Here is a 25,300-nt window from a genome sequence, read left to right as displayed (position 1 = left end):
GCCATAAGTACTTAAAAACCTCACGCAACAGTGCGCCATCTCGTGAGACAAAAAACGATAGCCCTCATTAAAGATGATCTCATTGCACTAGGTATTACTTGTCCTATTATCTATTCATTCTGTGATACCACATTAAGTTCTAAGTTTATGTTATTTCTAGATAAATGTTTAGTTTATTCAGATACCTTACATAAAGTTAATTTATAAATGTTCCTTAAACCTCTTCCTAAAAAATGAGGTTAAAATAGCATAATATGTTGTATATAAGTTAATTAATGTAATTAATTTTAAAATTGCCACGCCCCAACAGGGCATCTTTTTTTATATTTTTTTGTAAAAGGTTTTGCAATAAATAAATACTGAATACTGAATACGTCCACCACTTCAAGGTCGCTCAGCGAGCTATGGAACGAGCTATGCTCGGAGTTTCTCTGAAAGATAGAATTCGCAACGAGGCTATCCGACACAGAACTAAAGTCATCGACATAGCTCAGAGAATTAGCAACTTGAAGTGGCAGTGGGCTGGTCATATCTGTCGCAGAACCGACAACGAGTAAACGAGTTCTTGAGTGGAGACTGCGTCTTGGCAAACGTAGTGTGGGACGCCCTCCTGCCAGGTGGAGTGATGATCTGCGAAAGGCTGCTGGTAGAAGCTGGATTCGCTTAGCCGAGGACATTGCGCAATGGCGCTTTATGGGGAAGGCCTATGTCCAAGGCCTATGTCCAGCAGTGGACTGCTATAGGCTGATGATGATGATGAGACAAGATAATGATGTTGATGATTATATTTTGTGACGAGTCTCACCGTTGCTGTCCTTGTATATATCGGCGAGCTCCTTCTCGACGCGTTCCTCTTCTTCCTCCTGGTTCCTGCTGATGGAGTCTATCTTGTCCACATCCTTCAGCTTCCTTCGGCCGTCTGCTGTCTAGAACATTGGAATACTAAGTTGTTTAGAGCAAATTTGGAGTTAATTTTCTGAGACGACGATATTCGTATAGATATGTGTAAAGTCAAAGTCAAAGTCGTTTATTTATAAACATAACATGTCTAATAGGTACATAACTGATTACAGTGGTGGAAAAGTTTATTATTTGCAGCATGCAACGCTGTTTTGCTGATAGGTGTAACTCGCGAGACAGCGACATCCGGGGCGCCCTCACCCCTGTCCCCCCTGAAAAACAGAGGTTTTTCCGAACCGGTGGTAGATTTTTTTTGACATTCATAAGTGCTTGTTATAGCCGATACTCCGTTTATTTTAAGATTTGAATTAACGGTCAAATTTTAACACACGTTTTTTGGTACTTCGAACACAAATGGACTAAAAATACCTACATGTAGGTAAATTTATTAGCGGTACTTATTATGTTTTTATTACAGAAGTTAACACAATTTTAAATAGTTTCGTTGTTTCATACTTTGACTTTGACTTTTCATTTAAAAACGTGTGCAAATTTTACCGTTAAGTTTCAAATGTTAAAATAAATGGAGTATAAATTGAATAAAGACATTTTGACTTGACTTTGACTAGATACAGTATAAACATGAGCACGAGCGAGAGAAGTGAGAAAAATATTTACTGTAGTTTTCTTGACTTCTTTCTTGGTGGCTGGTTGGACGGATACGGTGGTGACGTCATCATCATCTTTCTCTGCTGATGGCTCCTCTTCCAGGCCATCCGGCAAATCTGTGACAGTCACATTTGAAACTCATCATCATCATTTCCAACCTACATAAGTTCGATTGCTGGGTAACACTACCTACGAGTACAGTAGGGCTACTACGAAATCCGAAAATCGAAGTTCGTATCGTACCGTCCCGCTGACGTTAATATTATTTCATACGAGAGTGAGAGGGACGGTACGATACCGTAAACTGCTTCAACTTTGCCTTCTGGCCCCAACATTGCCTGATTTGATTTAGAGTCGATAACTTAGCACTCTTATAGGTTTTAAGCTTTTATCTACACGGAATTTCGGGGGATAAAAGTTTTAAAACCTAAAGGGTGCTAAGTTATCGAAAGTTTATCGAATCAGGCAATGTTGGGGCCAGAGGGCAAAGTTGAAGCAGTTTACGGTACAAACGTCGATTTTCGAATTTCGTAGTAGCCCTACTAGCCTTAAGGGTGAAGCCAGACGAGCGTAGTTTTTGAGTCGTGAGCCGCGTATTCTTGGTCGCCGTACTTTCTGCTGCATTCGGTTATACAAAAGTCCAGTTTAGGATAACATCTTGCGATGTAAACTGCTGTGCTTAGTTTTGAAATCTTGGACATCTAAACAAACAACAAACAAAACAACATCTTGCGGTTTCAACTGCTGTGCTTAAGTTTTGCAATTTTGGACATCTTAACACAACCTCAATGAAGACCATGATATAAATGACAGAGCTCGGCAGGGGTGAGTCATTTTGACGTCACTTATGTCAAGTGTAGATATTAATATTAGAAAGAAATATTAAAATAAATATTTTTTTATAATTATATATTAATGTGCAAACGGATTGCTACCACCATCTTGCTCGCTAATCCTGCCGTGAAATAGAACTGCTTGCATTGTTGTGTTTCGGCGTGGAGAGTAAGACAGCCGGTGATTACTGGCACTTGAGGTATCCCATCTTCCTTCCTCTATGGCAACGCATCTGCAATCCCCCTTGTGTTGCAGGTGTCTATGGGCGCGGTAATCTCTTACCATCAGGTGACCCACTTGCTCGTTTGCCATCCAGTCGAATAAAAAAAAAATAAACTTGTGTCGAAATGTATTAACGTACTGCATTTCTTCATGGGGGGGGGGCTTGGCTAAAACGTCACTACTAAGCCAAGAAAGAGCCCAGAGAGCGATTCTCAAAGTTTCTACGTTCCGTCCCTATCGATATCCCACTAACCTCCTACATAAATCATGTGAAGTTCTAACAGTCAGACAGCTATTTATTTTGAGCATTGTCTTAAAACAGCCCGCCGCAATCCCTTACAGCACTGATTAACTACTAAAAGACGCAAAAATCTTGTCTGCCCTAATAACAGAACACCAAAACGCGCATTTTCTTCAAAATATTTCGTTCTTTTAGGTCCACTTCTTTATAATAGGTTGAATGCGAGGCTAGACTTATATTCGTTAAGTTATGTTAAGTGTAAGAAAAAACTCCAAAGTGCCCTACAAAACATGTCGTACGATGACACAGAGAAGTTATTACATATAGTGAAATAATTTTTGTTTTATATCACTAAATTGTCGTATTATTATAGGTTATAAACCCTGGATTAACATATAGGATACTTTTTATCCCCAAATAATGTATGGTTCCTGTGGGATCAAATAAGGTTTAAGCTACATACCAATTCTGCGCGAGCGAAGCCGCGGGCATAAGCTAGTTTTCTAATAAACTTAGGTTAGGTACCTAATTCGTAGGTACCTGCTCAGGTATAAATCTTTACCTTTTAATGGAGATCCTATTTCAATGACTTCTTGGCCCATTGACTCAGTCAGCGACTTGGTAATCGTCTTAGTTAGAACACAATTTAAATACACAAATAAACACAAAATTATCACACGCATTTTTGCAATATTTATATGAACAGATTTGATGTTATTTTGCAGTTGTTTTTAGTCTACTCGATTCATGTTAAATCTAGTTGGATGCGATTTATGGTACCTACATATGAATAATTTTACTATTATACTAAGCTATAGTTAGTATTAGGGTTCCGTGCCTCGAAAGGAAAAAACGGAACCCTTATAGGATCACTTTGTTGTCCGTCCGTCCGTCCGTCTGTCAAGACCCTTTTTCTCAGGAACGCGTGGACGTTTCAAGTTGAAATTGATATCGAATACTCAAATCTGCAGTCCCTTGAAGCTCTGAAATAATCAAACTTCGAAGTCAACGCAATCAAAAGTTACAGTCACTAAACAACGTGTTTCCATACAAATAGCAGTGCACTGAAAACCTATAGGGCACTTCCAGTTGTCCAATTTATTCTGACCCCACACTGCGTACATTTTGCTTAAGAGTAGGGCTCTGCATACACTGGATGTATAAATCACTCGGAAAAATCGAGAAATATCATCAAGGCACGATTCCCGTTTACATACTTATAAATGTGCACGGAACCCTCGGTGCGCGAGTCCATCTCGCACTTGCCCGGTTTTTTTACCTAATCATAGGTACATCTACCTTCTTGCAGTCGAACCGTTTATGTCACCGTATATTTTTGTTTTCAATAAAGAGTCATCCTATCCTTTGTATTGGACACTCAAGAGCGTTTATACCTGCTGAGCTGGCAACGTTGCATTTTTGTTAGTTTTTCTCGATTATTCCATAAAAATTGAATGAAAATTAAAAATGTGGTCTGATAGAACTGTTCTTAATAATATATAAGTTCATGTGTATAATTATCCGTGATAGACTTAATTTTACATTATTTAAAAACAAAAAAATGTTTATTAACGGTTTTTAAAGAAAATAAAAGTCTATCACGCATAATTATCGAAGTAGAGACATTAACTTATATATTAAGAACAGTTCTATTTATTACCACATTTTTAATTTTCATTCAATTTTTATGGAATAATCGAGAAAAACTATCAAAAATGCAACGTTGCCAGCTCAGTAGTTATAAAACACTGCAATACTCCACTTTTCGCGGCTGTGCCGTGACAACTTAATTTAAATATGTAACAATTTGAATCGTTTGTTTATGTAGAATTGTCATGGCATGTTTGTGAATAAAGTTTTTTATCTATCTATCAATATACAAGTATGTACGACATGATTGATTACTACAAATTAATTATGAATTATTATGAATTTTGAGCCCCACATTTTTAAGGTCTCTACACATTACACCGTACCTATCGTACCATGACCGTAACAGCAACGTGACAGGCAAATTAGTACATTGTGTCTTAAGGGCGGTAAATAAGGAATTACGAACGAGAGTCTATTAGAAGCCCGAAGTCGAAGACTGAGGGCTTTATTGAGCCGATGTTCGTAATTCTAGTACCGCCCGTGCGACATACAATGTTTTATCATCATCATCATCCTAGCCTATATACGTCCCACTGCTGGGCACAGGCCTCCTCTCAGAACAAGAGGGCTTGGGCCATAGTTCCCACGCGGGCCCAGCGCGGATTGGGAACTTTACACGCACCATTGAATTGCTTCGCAGGTTTGTTGCAGGTTTCCTCACGATGTTTTCCTTCACCGTAAAGCTCGTTGTAAATTTCAAATGTAATTCCGCACATGAATTTTGATAAACTCAGAGGTGCGAGCCGGGGACAATGTTTTATATTCTTTAGGAAAAAGCTAGTATCTTTATATTTTTTGTTTAATTGATAAAATAATAAATAGGTACGTGACCAATATTTTCCAATAATCAAAACTGACGGATTAATTATAACTTTTTAGGACACTGGCGAGCGTTCAAGTATTATGCCACTAGCCTTTGCCCGCGGCTTCGCCCGCGTGGAATTCGGTTATCGCGCGCTGTTCCCTCGGGAACTGTGCATTTTTCCGGGAAAAAAAAGTAGCCTATCACGTCGATCCGTTGCTCCGTTTCGACGTGAAAGACGGACAAACATACAAACACACAAACACTTGTGTCGTACGGTCAAGGAATTTTAATTCATTAGCCACCATGGAACCTTATCAAAGGAAAAGTCATTACGATTATCCTTGTTAATTAATGCGTTGTTACTATGACGTTTACTGTGAAATGGTCCCATGGTGGCTCATAAATTACAGTGTCAAGTGGCCCGTGAAAATTATATACCGTATACTGCTTCAACTTTGCCCTCTGGCCCCAAGATTGCCCTATTTGATTTAGAGTCATAACTTAGCACCCGGTATATTATGTTTTTAAGCTTTTATCCCCATAATATAATTCCCGTGTAGATAAAAGTTTGAAACCTATACGAGTGCTAAGTTATCCACTCTAAATCCAATCAGGCAATGTTGGAGTCAGAGGGCAAAGTTGAAGCTGTTTACGGTATTATAATTTTTTTTTTAAATCAAAAACGGAGGCGGGAATCATTATCGATCTATGCTTTCTCTCTTATCAATCAGCGATCGAATCTAGACTCTGAAATGCGGTCACAACCTCAGTGCCAAGTTTAACGGCCAGTTAGCCGTTAACCGTGCCTTGGTTAGCACTAGGACGTGACAGAAGAAAATATACAAGGTAACCGCGATTATTGTTAGTGAAAAACTTAGGGTAATGCCACCAATCATGGACAGGAACCTATATTTCGTCACTACTTTTAAAAAACTCGTAGCTCAAAATAGATAATTTTTCTGAGTGAACTTTATAGAAATTACATCAAGGTTCAATTTTGTTGACATTTTGATTTTAGATACGAGATTTTTTCAAAGTAGTGACGATTTGATTATTTCCCGTTAATCCAAAATTTTAAGTAAGGAATGTTCCAATAACTATCTATTACCGGGTCCTACTATCCTCCTAAGGCCCAACGTCCTAAATTTAGGACATCCTTCAAATCAAATGTCAACTTTAACTAATTGACATTAAGTTTCAAATTGTAATAATCGAAATTTGACGTGGGCCTCAGGAGACTTATTACTTATTCTGTGGTGATGATGATGATTCTGTGGTACTAATGTCCATGATTGGTGACCTGTTGTATCTATAGTTGTAATGCGTTCGTATAGATGTCGCCGTCCGATATTCGATGATTTAAGCCCTGCTAAATACGGTATTTGATAACTCCTGAATTTGCCATATCTTAATATTATTACGAAAATATAGATATACAGATAGTGTTTAGCGAAGAGAAAATTTAAATCGGTTGAAAATTGGATTTATAGTGATTTTTTGAAAAATCTATATACCTGTCTCTTTCTCTATGCAGCAAGTATGGCGGTACTGGCGTGTGACGTCACATGCCAGTATGTCTTTCTCTTTCTAATCTTGAATTTCAAACCTTTATAACTTTGTTATTTGTAAAGGTAGCTTAAAAATTGTTTTTCTATTCGATAACAGGCATTGTGTAGTTTTAATTTATAAAAAATATACAAAATAGTCAAATACCGTATTCTATTCCTTATTTCTTTCTATTGCAAGGTTGCCTGAAAGAGATCGCAGTAAGACCGCCTATTGATTATCTTGGAAATTTTCTATTTACTTTGCGTTTTCTGAACTGCTTAGGTACCTACTATCGCGGTGTTCAATAGAGAGTTACTCGTACACCACAAACTCGAGGAGATCATTGCGACGATGATGCAGTATCGAAACTCGAAGTTCGTGTCGTGCGGTCCCTCTTACGCTTATACTATTTAATGCGAGAGCGAGAGGGACGGTACGATACGATCTTCGAGTTTCGTAGTTAGCCCTGCTGCAATGCCGCGTAAACAATAATGGATAATGCCGCTATGTGACTATATAGAGACAAATTTTGCAGGAGAGTTTAAATTAAAATAACTCTGTGTTTATACCTATTTATTACTTATACCAGCCACGAAACTTAATTTGCTACTTTTCCTAGGTTACGCGACTTACGCGGCATTCCTGTATCATCGAAGATTGCCTGTAACTGGCCTTTTTATTAACTATAGGTTACCAATTATATGTATTGTTGATAGATGGAGCTAGAGGTGCGGCTCTCACGGACAGGGGAGGAGCCCTGGGGCTTTCGGCTGCTCGGGGGCGCGGACTTCGACATGCCCCTGACTGTTGTCAAAGTTAGTTCACTTAATTGACCCCATAGAGGAATTAACTCAGTGTGTGTCACACAGAGAACAATGGAGTTGAAAGGAGTGAATGAAATGTAAATAATTTATTGAATCAGGCGTTACTTTGCGGAGGTCCATATTATTGAACTATAAATAATTTGCTCACCCGCGACCTTATGATAGCTAAGTTTATGCAAGATAAAAGTGTTCATGCAGTTCCTCCACCACACTGTAAGAACACACATAAACCACACAAACCCATTTATCACCACCACCACACTACACTGACGCTTTTTGAACTCAGCCAGAGCTCGTCTTCAGAGCAACACAACGTACACCACTACCAGACGTTAGACCCCAGATGTTAGGTTCCAGATGTTGGGTATAACATCTGGTAGCATGGTGTATATATACGGTTGTGTTACTCTGAAGATGAGCTCTGGTTGAGTTAGAAACGCGTCGGTGTGGTGTGGTGGTGGTGATAGATGGGTTTGTGTGATTTATGTGTTCTTACAGTGTGGTGGTGGAGGAACTGCATGAACACGCACATCTTGCATAAGCGCGGGTGAGAAAAGCAATTTTTAGTTCATTGAAAATATTTTATTGAACATTTAATTTCGCGCGTGAATTTCTAAAAAGTCAGAGATGCGAGCCCGGGATTAAACCTAAGGTCCTCTGTTTGAGAGCCCATAGGTCAAGTCTCAAGGCCACCCATGTCTGCATACCGTAAACTGCTTCAACTTTGCTCTCTGGCCCCAACATTGCCTGATTCGATTTAGGGTCGATAAATTAGCACCCTTTAGGTTTTTAAACTTTTATCCCCCCGTAATAATAATTCCCGTGCAAATAAAAGTTTAAAACCTATAAAAGTGCTAAGTTATCGATTCTAAATCGAATCAGGCAATGTTGGGGCCAGAGGGCAAAGTTGAAGCAGTTTACGGTAGTTGTTCTTAATTATAAATGCATCTATTTGTTATCGCCGTCACAAGCGTAACATTGACATCCAAATGATGCACCGTCGATAGAATTAGCGGACGCTTATAGCTGCGCTGGCGCACAGTCAAGTTTCGCAAGTGATTGCTGATTGACAGCTGATTCACGAAGGCCGGATAAATATACATAAGAAAAACAATTGAAAACCCGACTGCTATCAAATAAGTTTTTGTTTAAAAAAATACCTTTTTTAAAACAAGCTTTTTTTGCTGATTGCACTTTTTGTTGATTGTAGGTACTTGCTAATCTAAACTACATTTCCGTATCAAATTTCAAATTGATGCCACTAACCGTTGAAGAGTTCCCTCCTGCGGAGACGATCATGGCTGAACCGATATGTCCTACCAGAATATTGTAATGTCACCAGATTTAAATATTTTCAGCATTTGTTTTTAATTTTTTATTTTCATTTGCAGGTGGTAGGACCTTGTGCAAGGTCCGCCCGGATTGCTACCACCATCTTGCTCGCTAATCCTGCCGTGAAGCAGCAGTGCTTGCACTGTTGTGTTTCGGCGTGGAGAGTAAGACAGCCGGTGAAATTACTGGCACTTGAGGTATCCCATCTTAGGCCTCTAGGTTGGCAACGCATCTGCAATCCTCCTGGTGTATGGGCGGTGGTAATCTCTTACCATCAGGTGACCCACTTGCTCGTTTGCCATCCAGTCGAATAAAAAAAAAAAACATGCCTAATTTCAAGTTATTCCGACCAGCGAAAGTGGGTCAAATTTATATATTCCCAAGATTTGACCCAAATATAAACAAACAGGGCCAGCTAAATAAAAGCTTGTAATAACCTAACCAACTAAAAGTTGGGTAACCCCCGACTTTGTCACTTCAAAGTTCAATATCTCAAAAAAGGCTGAACCGATTTGATGAAACATGTCTAAGAATCATCGCTAGAAAACCGGACCTGCGAAAACAAAGAACAAACATGTTGTAGCCTGATGGTTAAATAGAGCGTTGACCTGAAGCTTCTGGCAATCAGTAAATTTTTACTAGTACCCAATAATAGTCTTTTCCATCATCATCATATCAGCCATAGGACGTCCACTGTTGGTCATAGGCCTCCCCCATAGACCTCCAGTTGCCTTGGTTGGAAGCGGCTTGCATCCACCGTGAACCCGCAACTTTAACCAGGTCATCCGTCCATCTCGTTGGTGGACGTCCTAAGCTGCGCTTGCCGCGCGTTCTCCACTCGAGAACCTTTCGGCCCCGTCGACCATCTGTCCTCCGTGCTATATGGCCTGCCCATTGCCACTTCAACGAGCTAATTCGCTTGGCTATGTCGGTGACCCTTGTTCTTCTACGTATCTCCTCATTTCCCCAAGCATAGCTCTCTCCATAGCTCGCAATTCTAAACCTATATAAAAGACTTATAGTGAATCTTTTCCAGGTCATCCCAAATTCACCAGCTGATCAAGCCAACCTTCGCAACGGGGACACCGTCACCAGGATCAACGGAGCTGATGCGGCCAGCGTGTCCCATGATGGAGCCAAGACAGCGGTGGCTGCTGCGACCGATGTCTTGGAGCTAGGAGTGGTTCGGTAAGTGTTAAGATGTTATTGACAGGGATGTTACGGAGCTCCGATTCCGTTTCCGTTAAGTCGGAACTCCGTTTGATATTAAACATCCGTTCTGGTTCCGGTTCCGTTACTTTTGAAACGGAAGTTATATCGGATGTTAAGTCAATGCTTCCGCGGCCACTGGACATGAGCGGCTTACCTACATCAAAAACAAACAGAAGGCTAATTATGTAAAGTTTCTGACACTCGCTATCACAATCGAATGACAGTTTTTGTATGCGAAAACTATCATTTGACCCTCAAGTTTAGTATACCCTTAACATCTCGTCCGCATCTATCACTCAGGCTCCGATTCTGGTTCCGGTTCCGTTTTCGGTTCCGATTCCGTTTCTGGTTCCGATAAACTAAATTGAACACATCTAGTTCCGCTTTCGGATCCGGTAAAACCACATCAGTTACATCCCTTTAATTCTACTGTTTTAGGGTTCCGTAGTCAAAAACCACCTAAATTTAAAAAACTAAAACAAGTAAACAAAGGCAAATAACTTGTGTCTCTGGAACTTAAGTCAACTCAATCCCTGAAAACCTGCCTACGCGCACTGACTTGCATGCGCAAACGGCTCGTGAGCTTGCCTTCGGAATCCAAAAGTTTAATGGTTACTTGACCTGAAATGCAAAATTTCTGAATTAAATTTACGTTTATAATATTATTATTTTTCTGGTACGATAAATTCCACTGAACGTAGATTATAGTTAGAGTTTAGTTTTGATAAAACCACATCCGTTACATTATTTTATTATTTTTTAGGTTCCGTATCATTGTATACTGTATTTAAGTATTTTATTATTAAATTTAAAAAACTAAAAAAAGTTTCTTGCGGCGCATTCTTCTTTGATGGTCTTTCCGAAAGCGCTTAGTTAAAAAATGACGTGTAAAGTGCCTGCCTATTTACTGAATAAATGATTTTGATTTTTTTGATTTTGATTTTGGCTTGTACAAAAATTGGCGCAGAAACAGAATGGCGTCCAAGGGCCATATTTGCGGTATACCGTTTTTCGTCTTAACGCACATAGGCTGACCAGGAATCATAGCTAAGACGGCAAAATGGTATAAAATTCAAAATTCAAATAAAAAAAAAAAAAATGATTTATTCAGTAAATAGGCCGCAATGGGCACTTTTACACGTCATTTTTAAACTACCAGCGCTTTCGGAAAGACCATCATTGCCAAGAAGAATGCGCCGCAAGAAACTTGGCAGAAAGTCATTTTTTCATAAATAATATAATTACAAAAAAATACTTAAAACTATATTATACAATTAAAGAAAAAAAAATAAAAAAATAATAATAAAAATACAGGGATGTATGGGGTCCCTTAGTTACACATATAGCCCTTGGACGCCATTCTGTTTTTGCCGTTAATAAGCATTTGTTCGTTTTAAAGAATATAAAAGTCTAGCACGAATAATTATTGGGTAGAACACATTAACTTATATATTAAGAAGAGTTCTATCAGACCACATTTTTATTTTCATTTTTTTTATGGAACAATCGAGAAAACTAACAAAAATGCTCAGCAGGTAAACGCTCTAAATTATGATTGTCTACGATCCATTTTCAACTGAGTTGTAGGGCTGATTCTGCTCACATCTCCACTTTAACTATTTATCTAGATAAATACTCAAAGCATCTCCAGAATCACGCACTAAATCATATCTAAGATTACGAATGAAAAAGTTAAAGATGTTTGTAACTTATTCGCGTAAGGTGGATTTTGATAAAATTGATGACACACAGATAGTTTATAAGCTGAAGAAATTTTTTGCGATAAGCCATAATTCTTCAAAGAGAAGTCGCGAGTTAATTATAAATATTTCCCGATGATAGATTTCATGTCACAAACCAAAATAAACGTAGACAAGGTTAATTAAGTGCTAAATTCATTAACATTGGCCTAATAATACTATCAATCCTAAGGTATAAACTTCGTCACCTTAAAACTAAGAGTACATAATTATTTCAAAACACAATTAAAACCAGTCTCTAACACTAATCACATAAGATTTAAAAATAGACAAACACTTTTAAATTCAAATTAATCATTCAATGACAGTAGTTCGATACTTGCCAATAAATAATTATTGATTTCGTTCTAGTACTGCGGCTGATTTCATACGATAAGCAATTGAAAATTTAAATCTATAGCTATACGTTTAAATTTAAAATAGGGCACTGTGATAGGTGGAAATAGTTAGAATTTGACAGATACGTCATCCGCCATCTTGGATCAGTGTTCACGGAATTTAGCTGCAAGCGATTTGGCCTTAATTTAAAAGCAACTTCAACGGACGCGTAAGTTTTTTATTTCATTTACGATTTGTTTTTCGAACGATATTTTGGACAGTGTGTTTATTTAATAATCCTATTTTTATTGGTCGAAATGAAGTTTTACCTGGTCTATAAAAATAAGTAAGAGGTTTTTATCATTTTATTTTTTAAACCAGTCGATGTTTGTTGGATGTTACATTTGTATTTCTTAATCCAAAATGAGTGTTTATTTGTGTTAATCGAAGAAAAACCTAATGTCATGCACCATAGCCGTTTAAATTTTATAGGTCTTTTCAAATAATACAACAATCATTTAAGGGCAAAACATGGTAGATATTATACATATTGTGACATTTCTTTTTCCACCATAACGTTTCAAAATACCAACTGCATGATTTTTATACCCTTTGAACAGTTTAATACATCAGTGTCTTTGAAGTTTATTAACGTGCTAAGAGAGCTTTATTCAAATTAGGTTCGGAAACAAACGTTCTATAAAATATTGCTATGTTTTGGTAAGTCAGTAATTCTTATCGATTTCTCACTCTGTATTATTTATTTATACTTGTCAGTTATGCTTCCCCGTTTTTTAAAGGAAATCAAACAGAAAAACGGCCAGTATTAAATTAACTAGCTAAATAATTATACTGGGCGGCAAAAAATCTGGCCCTCAAATGTATACAGTACTAGGTCATTTTGTATGTAGTGAACCAAATTTTGTGCTAAAACACTCCATCGGTGTATGCATTAGTAACTTTTAGACTAGGCACTGTAAACAACTAAAAAGGATTTAAAAATGTTTTTAGTTTTCTTTTTATTTATTCGACTGGATGGCAAACGAGCAAGTGGGTCTCCTGATGGTAAGAGATCACCACCGCTCATAAACATCTGCAACGCCAGGGGTATTGCCAACCTAGAGGCCTAAGATGGAATACCTCAGGTGGCAGTAATTTCACTGGCTGTCTTACTAGCCACGCCGAAACACAACAGTGCAAGAACTGCTGCTTCACGGCAGGATTAGCGAGCAAGATCAGTACCATCTTGTATACCAAATTTCAAGTTCATCTGACCATTGAAAGTAGAATAATTACGGGTTCTTGCAATGTAACGTGCCTTTTAATTGGATAATTTTTTGGCTTTAATACAAAATCTATTATTAGATAACCCTTATTAAATTTATACGCTGCCGCAGTGTTACAGTAACCGCCTACCGTAACATATAAAATATTTTAATTAAATTCAGTTTTTGGTTCGGTACGCTTATTGTTATGTTAAAAAGTTCAAGATGAGTTCAGAGGATATAAGTGAAGTGTCTATACTAGCCATAGTTATAAACAGGTTCTATAGGAGTGATTATTTTCTGGTAATTGGTATTTATTAACAGCAGCTAGGAAGAACTAAAGCTTAGAAGTAAATTACTTAACTAATACTAAACTAGAATTAGACAGTCTAGCCAAGTGTGGGTCGGACTCGCGCACGAGGGTCCCGTCCAGGGATGTAACGGATGTGGTTTTATCGGAACCGAAAGCGGAACCAGATGTTTTTAATTTAATTTATCGGAACCAGAAACGGAATCGGAACCGAAAACGGAACCAGAATCGGAGCCTGAGTGATAGGTGGACGAGATGTTAAGGGTGGGTCTACTAAACCTCAGGGTATTTTGCGTAATGTTTCTAACACTCACGATCACAATCAAATGACAGTTTTCGCATACAAAAACTGTCATTAGATTGTGATCGCGAGTGTCAGAAACGTTACATAGGTAATTAAATTAGCCTTCTTTGTTTTTGATGTACGCCGCTCATGTCTTGTCGCCGCGGTAAGCATTGACATCCGATATAATTTCCGTTTCAAAAGCAACGGACCCGGAACTGAAACGGATGTTTAATATCAAACGGAAGTTCCGACTTAACGGAAACGGAATCGGAACTCCGTAACGCCTATTGTGACGGTCGGGAACTATGGCACCCTACACTGAGCATGCCCGACTTGCTCTTGACCGTTTTTAGTCAGTCTGTCTGTCTGTATGTTTGTCCGCGGGTAAGCTCAGAGACCGTTAGTACTACAAAGCTGTAATTTGGCATGAATATACATAACAGTCACGCCGACTAAGTGATACAATTAAAAAGTAAAAAATAATCATTTTAGCGTCCCTCCCATAGACGTAAAGTGGAGTGATGTGATCTGTTTGCGAAATATTCAACTTGAGTGCAAATTTTCATTAAAATCGATCGACCCTATCCCGTTGTCCCCCCCCCTTCAACCTCCTCCCCATTCAAACGGTAGAAAAATATATTCGAAACAACGGAAAATTATAGGGCGTTTTTGCTTGAGATATTGACAATAAGTTTACACTTAAAAGAAGTTCTGTTAAAAACAAACATAATAAATATATTAAATATATTAGATTTATTTTTTTATAATGGCTACGGACCTAGGCTTGGGCGTGTAAGACACGACCTTGACTTTTTTTATTTTTTCTAAACCTCCTCCCCACTTCACTTCCACGCGTTCCTGAGAAAAAGGCGGCTTGGCGTTGAACGCCAGACAAGTTATCGTATAAAGGTTTGTCCTTTTGAGATATGCAACCCTGACAATATACACTTAAATATAGCCTTAGAGTAAATTTTTAATAGAATAAAGTTTCGGTTTTGGCCGAAATGGGGATACAAATGAAACTCCGGTATTCGATTCGGTCTACACTTACCTACTACATATCGTTTACATATAGTTTTGGCGAGATGCCATTGTTGTAATGTAAAGTATTTGTGTCAATGGAGACAACAACTGTATTTAACCATCTCACACACAATTTGTACTTCTACGGTTATTATAAATTTTCTTAACAGATTATTTTTTATTAATTCTATTCTTAAATCCAAACTTGTCAATGCGCACCGGGTGTGGCCTTTAATACGAGCAAATAATTAAAACATAAATCGTCCTCGTCAAACTGAACAACATCAGCGACTTTTAAAAATAATGAAGTTTCCGAATTTTCCTTTTTTCATAAAAATTAAATACTGCTAACTATCAATGTACGCCATCCTAGAACCCAACTGACGTCGCCGTCACGCTACAAACAACAAGCATTTTGCTTTACATTGCTTCTTCGAATAAACTTTTGAGTAATAAAAATTTAAAACTAATTATTTTTAAAAGTCGCTGAACTAATGTTGTTCATTTTGACGAGTATGATCTATCTTTTAATCATTCGCTCATATTACAGGCCACACCCGGTACACAAGAAAAAAAAAAAAAAAAAAAAAGAAAACACATTTAAATAGTAGGTATTGTGTCCCCACGAAAGTGAACGGCCGCTAACTCAGCATTGTGCTGCAGCGTTAGACGCCTGCAGCGCTGATTTTCTGCCAGAACCGTCTGTGACTCACGGAACGACACGCAAATTATACTAAATAAACTACTTATCTATACATACGTAAATAAAATTACTACGTGCATACATAAATAAATACTATATAGATATAGCTACTTTTAAATATAAGTTAACTTACAGGGTTAAAAAGTTAACTTTCTGTTGTATTATAATACCTATACATTACAGTCAAAAAAGGATTTGAAAGTCAAGATTAGACAGATACCCATATCACTGGGTCGGGATAAAATTTTAAAACCCCAACCGCTGGGTGAGTCATGAAAGCCACTTTTGTTTATAATAAAAAATAAAATATCATGGGACACTTGACACCAATTGACCTAGTCCCAAACTAAGCAAAGCTTTACCATAGATACTAGGCAACGGAATTAAACATACTTTATAGATTAAATACATACTTAAATCATATTAAAATCCAAGACCCGGAGAACAAACAGTCGTGTATAAAAAAATATCTGCCCCGTCGGGATTAAATTTTAAAACCCCAACCTTCGTAGTCAGTTCTCAAACCACTTAGCCATCCGGTCGGCATAATGCAACGTCAATAAATACCACGAAGTTATTTTTGGGACTCCCCCGGGAATTAAGTAAAATCCCGGAATTTCAACACAACTGCTGCACTTAATAGTTTACGCGAAGCCAAAGTATACTATTAGGTCATTCTCGCATATTCATACGGTACCCTAGACTGCCTGAGGCCCGACATGCTCTTGACCGGTTTCTTTTACTAGCTTTTGTTTAACTTGAAATGTATGTGCGGGTCAAATCATGGAAGTTTGACCCAGTTTCAGTGACTTTAAATTTGGAATACGTAGTAAACATCCTACGACGTAGTAACATCCTGGTGGTTCCAGGGTCGTTTCCGCAGGAGGAAACTCCTCAATGGTTGAGGGCATCGACTTAAGATTTGACATGGAAATGTAATTTCAGACGAAAGTGCAAGAACAGTCAACAAAAAGTACAGTCCGCAATAAATAATTTTTTTAACAAAATGGTTTGTTACAGCGGTCTCTACGACCCGGTGCTCGACGACTTCGACCCGACGTACGAGCCGATAGACCAGGACGATTTCGACCAACCATCGCATCCGACTGAGGTATTCCAAATCAAAGATTTCGACCTAGACAACTATACTGACATCTATCAAAATGGATCCGGTAATGTCAACGGTAGATCCCTCAGTGAGTCTCGCGGTCCCGACCGATCCCTAACAGAATCCCCCTTTGTCTTACCCACTAAACCCTACAGGCCTTTTTCGACCGAACCCACTCCAATACCCCTTTTGGAAGACCCTATTATACTTAACCCTAATTATCATGATGAATTTGGAAAATTGGATGGGCTTGATAAATTCGAAGATGCGATTTATGGAGAAACTAGATTTAAGCTTCCTATTTCTGAACAATATGATCCTGATGGAACTAGGTTGAAGAACAAGACAGAAACTGTAGATGTAGCTGCAGAAAGAGTGAGTGAAGTCAAAGTGACTTCTATAGAAGAAAGGAAATTGCAGGAGGAGAAAGTTGAGATTGAGTTTATGGAAAAGATGAAGAAGGAAATTGACTTGGATAAGATAGAAATGACGGCTGCAAGTATTGTTGATGAGAGCATTGAAAAAGCCATAACTGTGGCCAGTGAGATTAAAAAAGAAATCGATCTTGAATTACATACTGCTGCATCTGAACTTCAATCGGATTCTACTAAATCGGTAACGAAAACAAATAAGAAAGAATCAATTAAGGAAGTTAACGGATTGATTGCTATGATTGATAAAACAACTGACGTAATTATTAAAGAAAGTGATGTTAATGTCGCCAAGGAGGCTGCCAAATTCGAATCTTCTGAAAAGCAAGACTTACGTACGACTGAACGTAAATTATCTATGAAACAAGAGATAGAAGAACTCATAGAAACTGGTACTGTGAAGAACAAATCAGAAAAGTACGCTAAAGAAGTAAAAAGTACTGAAGCAAATGCTCAGAGAAAAGCTATTGATGAAACTCAAATTGAAAGGAAGGAAGTAAAGACATGTTCGGATGTAAAAGAAATGAAAGAAGTGCAATCAAATCATGAAGTTAGAAAATCTGACCTCAAGAGTGAAAATGTGACAAAAACCAGTGAAAATACTTCGAAATCTGATGAAACCGTAAATAAAGAAGCCAAATATACTACTGCTAAGTTGCTTGCTGAGCAAAGAGCTTATACCATTGGCTTACAGACCATACCACATATCAAAGGAACGGCACAATCTTCGTACCACTATGACTTGCTACTTAAAACATTTTTCATACATTTGACAGATGTCATGGTTGCTCTGTCAAGATTTATACTAGCTGAGCCTGTCTTGTCTAAGCCTTTGGAAACAAAACCGGAAATTACTAAGTTAAATAAAGAAGTAACAGAAGTGAAACAGGATACTGTTAAAAGATTTGTTGAAGATACTGTTATAAATGAAAGGAAAGCAGAAAAAAACGAAATCATCCGTGAGCAAAGAGTCCATAACGAGTTTGCAAAAGAAAACCACGTTGTTGAAGTCAAAACTAAAGTACCTGCTGTAGCAGAAGTAAGCCATGCTCAAAACGAGGACGTACATGAATACAGAGATTTTGAAGAAAAGGTTACGGTTAATAATGAATTGGCAGAGAAGAAAATGCTATCAGGGTCTGAAATGGCGCAACTGAGTGAAAAAAGGTCAGAAGAATTGATTCATAAAATGGATGGAGTTATAACTGAATTTCAAGTAAAAGCTGGTCTTGAAGAAGAAATGATTACGCAACGTGAAAGAAGATCTAGAAGTAGAAGCAGGATAGAAGAAGAAGTTATGAAAGAAAGTGACCCATTGGAGTGGCTGTCTAAAGTTGACAAGAAAACGGAAGAGATTACTGAATCAAAAACTTGTAAGAGTATATTAGAGTCTACAGAGGTGAAACGAGAATCGAGACACGAGACTACTGAAGTAAAAAATGAATCAAAATATGAAAGCAAAGAAGAAAGTTGTACAAAAGGGGCGAATACTTATATCGCTATTGTTGAAGCTCATGTATATACAAATAAGAATGCTATTTTAGATGAAATGACTAAAACATGTAAAACTTCATCTGCAGAAAGTACAAAAAAAGAAGTGTAGAATTTGAATGTAATAAAGCAATGGCTACTGAGAGTGTTGCCATAGAAACACAAAGTAAAAAAGAACGCGAAGAAGTAATTAAGTCTCATGAAATGTCTAGTGAACAGATTGAAACAGCAACTATTGAAGGCAAGGAAGTAGTTATACAAGACTTACAAAAGCTTTAGAAATTGAAACAAAAAATCTTGCCGAAGTTGAAAAACTTGAAACAATTCAGCCAATCGTAGAACTACAAGAAGACATTGTTGAAAAAATAGATATAAGAGTTGAAATGAAAAATGAAATCGATATACAAGAAATACAGAGTTCAGAATATGTTGGAGAACTCAATGTTATAAAGGAAGAAACCGTAGAAGGTGCAGAAATAAAAGAGATCGAAAAAGTTAAAGTAGAAGACGTTCAAATCTCGCGAGAGGTTACAAAAATTCAAGAATCTGTATTAAAAGAGGCAGTAAATGAAATGTCGACAATGAAACTTGAATCTACTTCAGTCGCTGAAGCTAAAGAACTAGTACAAGATGTCAAAATTGAAGAGTCAATTTCTGAAGCAAGTGACATTAAAATTGAAATTAAAGACGAATGCGCCCAGTTAAAAATAACCAAAGAAGAAATAACCGAAGTATCTGAAAACGTTGAAGTTGAGCAAGAAGTCGAGGTAAATATAAAGAAATCTGTGCAAATAAACGAATCACAAAACAAATACCAAACATTTGTATGTGAGAGCTCAATTGAAAACTCAGAATTCATACAAGAAGCTTCTTTTACAGCTAAGTCCGTAGAAAACTTAGCAACTGTACAACAATCCTTTTCTGCAAAAACTACCGAAGATAAGAAAAACCTTACTCTAGAACTTAAGAAATCGGATTCACAAAGCTCTATAAAAAGTACCATTGATACCCCCACTCCTTCAACAATTCCCCCCACCCCGCTTACAGACGAATACGTCTTCCGACTCCAAGCGCCCCTTCCAAAACTTACCGGACCCCCTGTTCCTCGATCCCCTAGCCCAAATGACGAGGATCCCAATATTGTCAAGAAAAAGTTGATCCCCCATATTGATACGGAAATAATTGAAGAGATTGTCTATGATGTACCCCTGCCAACCCCTCCAGAGGATAAAGTAACCCCTCCAGTTTACACTAAACCTGGATTGAGAGGGGGAAATATGCGATACGTCTTTAAGAAAAAGGTAAGAGGAAATGTGACAGAAGATCAAAACTACAGAATAGAAGAAAGGTTAGAACGCTCATATACATAAAATAAACCAGTTTTTATCTCAAAAATGTCTAGAAATGTCGTTATTGTTCACTTCACTTGCACTTCACCCATTTAATAAACCAATACTCAGGCAGTAATTCCAGCCAACCTGCATATGCAATAATGCGTGTGATGTCGAACTGGATGTCTGTAGTTATCATGCTGCGTGGGCTTGAGCATTTATAATTGCACTTTGTTCTAATGTAGTTCAGCAAGCATATTACGAAGGAAATAAATAAATACACTTAAAATTTTTAGTGACTTTAGCCACATGTTCTACAAATAAAAACGTTGAAAATTAAAGGGGTCGGGATTTTAATTTGTTCTTAAATTATGTTTCAAAACAGGAGGAGATACAAGAAATCGAAAGAAAATCATCACTTCTAGCTTCAGCCATAGACGAAACCATCAAATCCATTCAAGAATACAAAGAAGAAGTCGGCATAGACACAAAAACAGAACCGATAGTCTACAATGGCTACGCAAAAGTTATCAAAACCAAAGTATTCAATTTAGATACAGAACTACCAGTCAATGTTGAACAGCAAGTTATAAAAAATACAGATACTATTAACAAAATTGTAGAAAACAGGGATTCAGTGCAAAATAAAGAAGCTTTAGAAAACAGTTGTGAAGTAATTGAAACGACTGAAGCTAAAATGGGTGAAAATGAAGATGTTAGTGTAGATGGGTATAGACCAGTTCCTTTTAACCCAGACGATGCCCCGCATTTGGAGAGAGTTAAGATCACGATACCGGTAAGAAAATAAAAATATGTTCAAATGTTTTTACTATTATTAGACATTAGGTACATTCGCGTAACAAAATATTCAAATTAGTTAATTGCTTTCATTTTTGAAGCACCTATAAAAGCTGAGGCCTTGTCTAACACTCGGAGTCACGATTTTTATTACCACTTCTTTTCATGGTGAGATATGAGGATAAAAAGAGTCGGTGAATGCGATCGCTAGTGCCAAAGCATTACCAGTAAACAATACGGCCACTGAATCAGTTGCTTGATTCAGGAGCTATTTTCCGGATGTCCATATCAACAAACTATCATCTCTTACCTAGCTATTTAGATTGCTTGATAGCGAAGTAACAAGTTTTTTTGTAGTCTCTTTTTTTACAAGCTTTTATTTAACTTAAAACGTTCGTATGTATGTAAGTTGCAGTTTTGCAATGTGCAAACTGCGGTTCATGATATTGAGCTAAACGTACTCATAGTAATACTAGTAATAATAGTAATAATAATAACAGTTCTAAAGATACTAATGTAGTTTACGGATATGTAGTTTCAAATTCAAATCCATTTATTGCCAGATTGACGATAATCATACAGGTGTTACATAACTTAGTAGTGCGTCACAATCAACCGATATACGGTGCACAATATTTTAAGTGTAGGTTTGATGGGTTAACAAAAAATATTGTATTAAAAATGAAATCTGAATAAAATTTTTAGATGCCGAAAACTAATTCCCTTTAAATTTCAGGGCCCTACTCCGACCGTAGACCCTGGAAAAGCCTTTGTGACCCCCAATGGGGGAGATTATTGGCACCCACCAGGGTATAGTGGACGGTTTGGAAGAGGCTGTGGTTGATGAAGAAGTCGCTAGTAAGTTATACACCTTTATTTAAATAAGGACATCTACCAACGAGATGGACGGATGACCTGGTTAAAGCCGCGGGTTCATAGTGGATGCAGACCGCTTCCAACCGAAGCAACAACCGAGGCCTGTATATTCAACAGTGGATATCCTACAATTGGTATGATTTTGAACATGAGACTACCGTGAGACTCACTCATATTAAATAATATTGTAACGGATAACTCACGTCTTAAATCGTGTTTAGCTCAACATGTTTCGGGCTATTTCGTAGCCCTTCTTCATAGGAGCACGCGACTCGGCGGCTGCCGATTTAAGACGTGAGTTATCCGTTACAATATCATTTAATATGAATTGGTATGATGATGATGATGAGTTAAGAAATTCCAATAGCACGATGCAGGGTGTAGTAGTTTCTATAATTGATGACTAGGTGACGCTAGGAGTCGCTATAAATTTTACAACAAAGTTTTTAACTATCGCGATTTCCACTAAAACTACTGCGTGATCAATACAGATGTAGTGAATGTTTTGCCATCGTACTTATTTGTCAGATGAGTTCGTATTTATCTTTATTTCAGTAAACTTTAATAAGCTATAGTTGAGAGAGCAAGGTAAATACAAACTTTTCCGACAAAATACGACGGCAAAACATTATTCAATACTTACATCTGTGCTGAATTACTGTTTTTAATTACTTTCACGTTTCGCAGACACAGTTCTCACAGTAAGATTAAGCGTGGAGTCAAAAAACTTTTGCGTCTAAACGAACTCTATACCCTAACTTAAGCGTCTTAACAACGGCCGCTGTGGTCGAGACGTGGAGATCATTTTAAGCAATAAATTGACGTAATCATACAGTTCTTAAAAATAAATCTGTCTTTACAGAAGAGTTAGGCAAACCTGGAATGACAGAAGAGAAAATAGCAGAACTTATTTCTGGAGAATCAGAAATGCTGAGAGAAGCACACGTCATGGGGTAAGAACACTTGATATTGCCATTAAACGGATATGTCATTTCACCGAAATATTATTCCTAAATGTTTCATTTGCCAAACTGTTTCATTTCCCGACTCACGGTTTTATCCATATTTTTTTAAACCATATTTTTTCTGAATTTTGATAAAACAAACCCTAACTAACCTACTGTGTTCTATAAAGCCATGAGAAAATACAGTGAGAAAAAAATTTGGTTTCGGAAAAAAAATTAGTTTGGAAATAAAACAGTTGACATGAAACATTTGGGAAAAAATAATTCTACGATAAGGCAAAATACCCCATGAAACCCATTGGAAGAAGCACATTATGCCATTAAACTCATTGAAAAAGCACGACTTCGCCGCATACAAATGGAATTATAGAACGGTTTGATAAGTTACTCAAAAATTAACTTCAGCTGGGTTGAAAGTTGCAACATGGCCAAAAATTTTTAAATACGGTTAATTTTGACGCACTCACTTAGAGCACAGAATAGCTTAGAGGTGAATTTTTGCTCTGAAGGTTTTGTCCATATGTGGTCAAATGAAATTACCACATTCTTCCGTCGTAATTTTAGATACCACCCAAATGATCTATGGAACTGTGACATTTAACACGAGTTTGGGTGAAGACCAAAAAGTTGCACACCTGTTAACCTGCGTTAGCAAGTAGTTAGAATTACCTAATATTAATTAAAAATTTTGGTCTTCACCCATTTGCACTTTGTTGCTATCGTTTTCATAGTTCCACTCAGCATTTCAATTACCTTCACTTCTTAGTTTGAACCTTTTTCTTGCCATTAGGCCATTATACCTCACAAAAACACATTAAATCGTCCATATTCACATCACAGTATTCCGTAACACAACATAGTTCTCTGCCTAGTTCATCAGTTATTTTTAAATTATCTTCATAAAATAGTTCATGTTACATCTTCAGCAATCACTTCAATTGTAAGTATCTTTCACATTTATAAACATAACTATTTCTATTTATTTACCCACGTAAACAATTAAACCACGCTTTTTTCCACTCTACAAAATGGCGAACACTCAACAAAATGGCGGCATGACACAGACTATCCCGCGTGCTCAAATCGCATATGCACAAAAACGACAATGATTCTAGCGTTGACTTCAAGAAGATAAAACCTATAGTGGAATCTTTAAAAGATTCTGAAGTCCTAAAGGCTCTAAATGAAGAATTTATGAGGACACAAGAAGAGAAGAAGAAGGAGGAAAGGAAGTGGACGAAGTTCCTGCAAAAGCCGAGTCGGCCGGTACCGAAAGCTAAATTTGGGTACCATGGATACACCGCAACTGAGGAAGAAATTGAGGTAAGGGAATAATTTGGCTGGATTATGGAAAGAAACTTTTTAATATTAGATAATGGATTACTCTTGATTATACAGCAGCATTTATAGGAAATAGATATCTTTTCTAAGCAAAACAGATACCTCCAGTTTCATGCCGGATTCTTCTCAACAGAGATTTTTCAAACCGACAATAGATTTTTTAAATTTGTAAAGGCTTGTTATAGTCTAAATTTAATAAAAATATTTTGACTTTGCCTTGACTTCGAGAATAGCCCGCCTCAAGAAATATTAAATAATATATCATTATTTTTGGTTTAAAAGTCTAATGAATTTCGAAATATGTGACTTTTATTGAGTTTAATAATGGAAAAAAGCATTGCGACTAAGACGCTCTTTCTAGTGTCCTTGCTGGATAAGAGTCTCTGATAGATACGAAACTGAAGAAACAAGTCAAGCTATTTTCAGATTCACTAGTATCTAGGTAACTCGTTATTTAACATTAATAATGTCTGAGTTTCACTGTGGTTTCCTGTTTAATCTGTTTCTTAGATATTTTGTTTTACTTCTATTTGCTCACTTAAATTATTTATAGTTGCAACAATTTAATATTCTGCGATTAAATACCCATGTGACAACCCTGACATAATTTTGCCACGCACACGCTCTCAATTTAGCGTGTAAGTACGAGGAGCAGCCATCAATGTGTTAGTGTTATTCTTGGCGCGCAGTCAGGGGTGTCGCTTTTATAGTCATGCTTTATTTAGACTTAATACCGACCTTTATTATTATTTCCTTATTGATTATTGACATAGCAACGTGCTTGATCTTGATGGTTATGCCAATTTAACCTTGGCATCTTTTCAATAAGGCAAAACATAATTGTTTTGGCAAGTGAGGACATTTTCGAAGTATTTTTTTGTTCAGTCTCGCGTTTACTGTCAGTGTGTGTGTTTGATTAGTGTTATAATTAGGTGAATATTTCATTTATAATTTGATTTACTTTAATTTGTTTCGCTAGGTATAATTGTTAGATGTGGTTTTAAGTGTTTTTAAATTAGCCCTTTGACTGAAATTGTTATTAGATACTCGTAAT

At 37.2% G+C, this 25,300-nt stretch overlaps 3 protein-coding genes and 1 pseudogene across 4 annotated transcripts in view; 2 read left to right on the top strand and 2 right to left on the bottom strand.

Annotated features, from left to right (window-relative positions):
- Positions 1-667, top strand: part of LOC141444430 (uncharacterized) — an 11,272-nt gene extending 10,605 nt beyond the window's left edge. Inside the window, exon 4 of the mRNA XM_074109980.1 lies at positions 618-667. Within this exon, the coding sequence (XP_073966081.1) occupies positions 618-667 (50 nt within the window). The remainder of the gene's footprint in view (positions 1-617) is intronic.
- Positions 1-3,625, bottom strand: part of LOC141444852 (uncharacterized) — a 121,665-nt gene extending 118,040 nt beyond the window's left edge. The window contains exons 1-3 of the mRNA XM_074110576.1: positions 3,429-3,625; positions 1,579-1,685; positions 806-926 (exon numbers count right to left, since the gene is read on the bottom strand). Of these exons, the coding sequence (XP_073966677.1) occupies positions 806-926; positions 1,579-1,685; positions 3,429-3,549 (349 nt within the window). The 5' untranslated portion in view covers positions 3,550-3,625. The remainder of the gene's footprint in view (positions 1-805; positions 927-1,578; positions 1,686-3,428) is intronic.
- Positions 1-25,300, bottom strand: part of LOC141444833 (uncharacterized) — a 337,995-nt gene that overhangs the window by 24,196 nt on the left and 288,499 nt on the right. The window lies entirely within an intron of this gene.
- Positions 7,574-25,300, top strand: part of LOC141444513 (uncharacterized) — a 36,108-nt pseudogene continuing 18,381 nt past the window's right edge.

Source organism: Choristoneura fumiferana, chromosome 30 (assembly GCF_025370935.1).
Source record: "Choristoneura fumiferana chromosome 30, NRCan_CFum_1, whole genome shotgun sequence".
NCBI lineage: Eukaryota > Metazoa > Arthropoda > Insecta > Lepidoptera > Tortricidae > Choristoneura > Choristoneura fumiferana.
The sequence above is the reverse complement of the archived record's forward strand: the minus strand, read 5'-3'. Positions and strand labels throughout refer to the sequence as shown.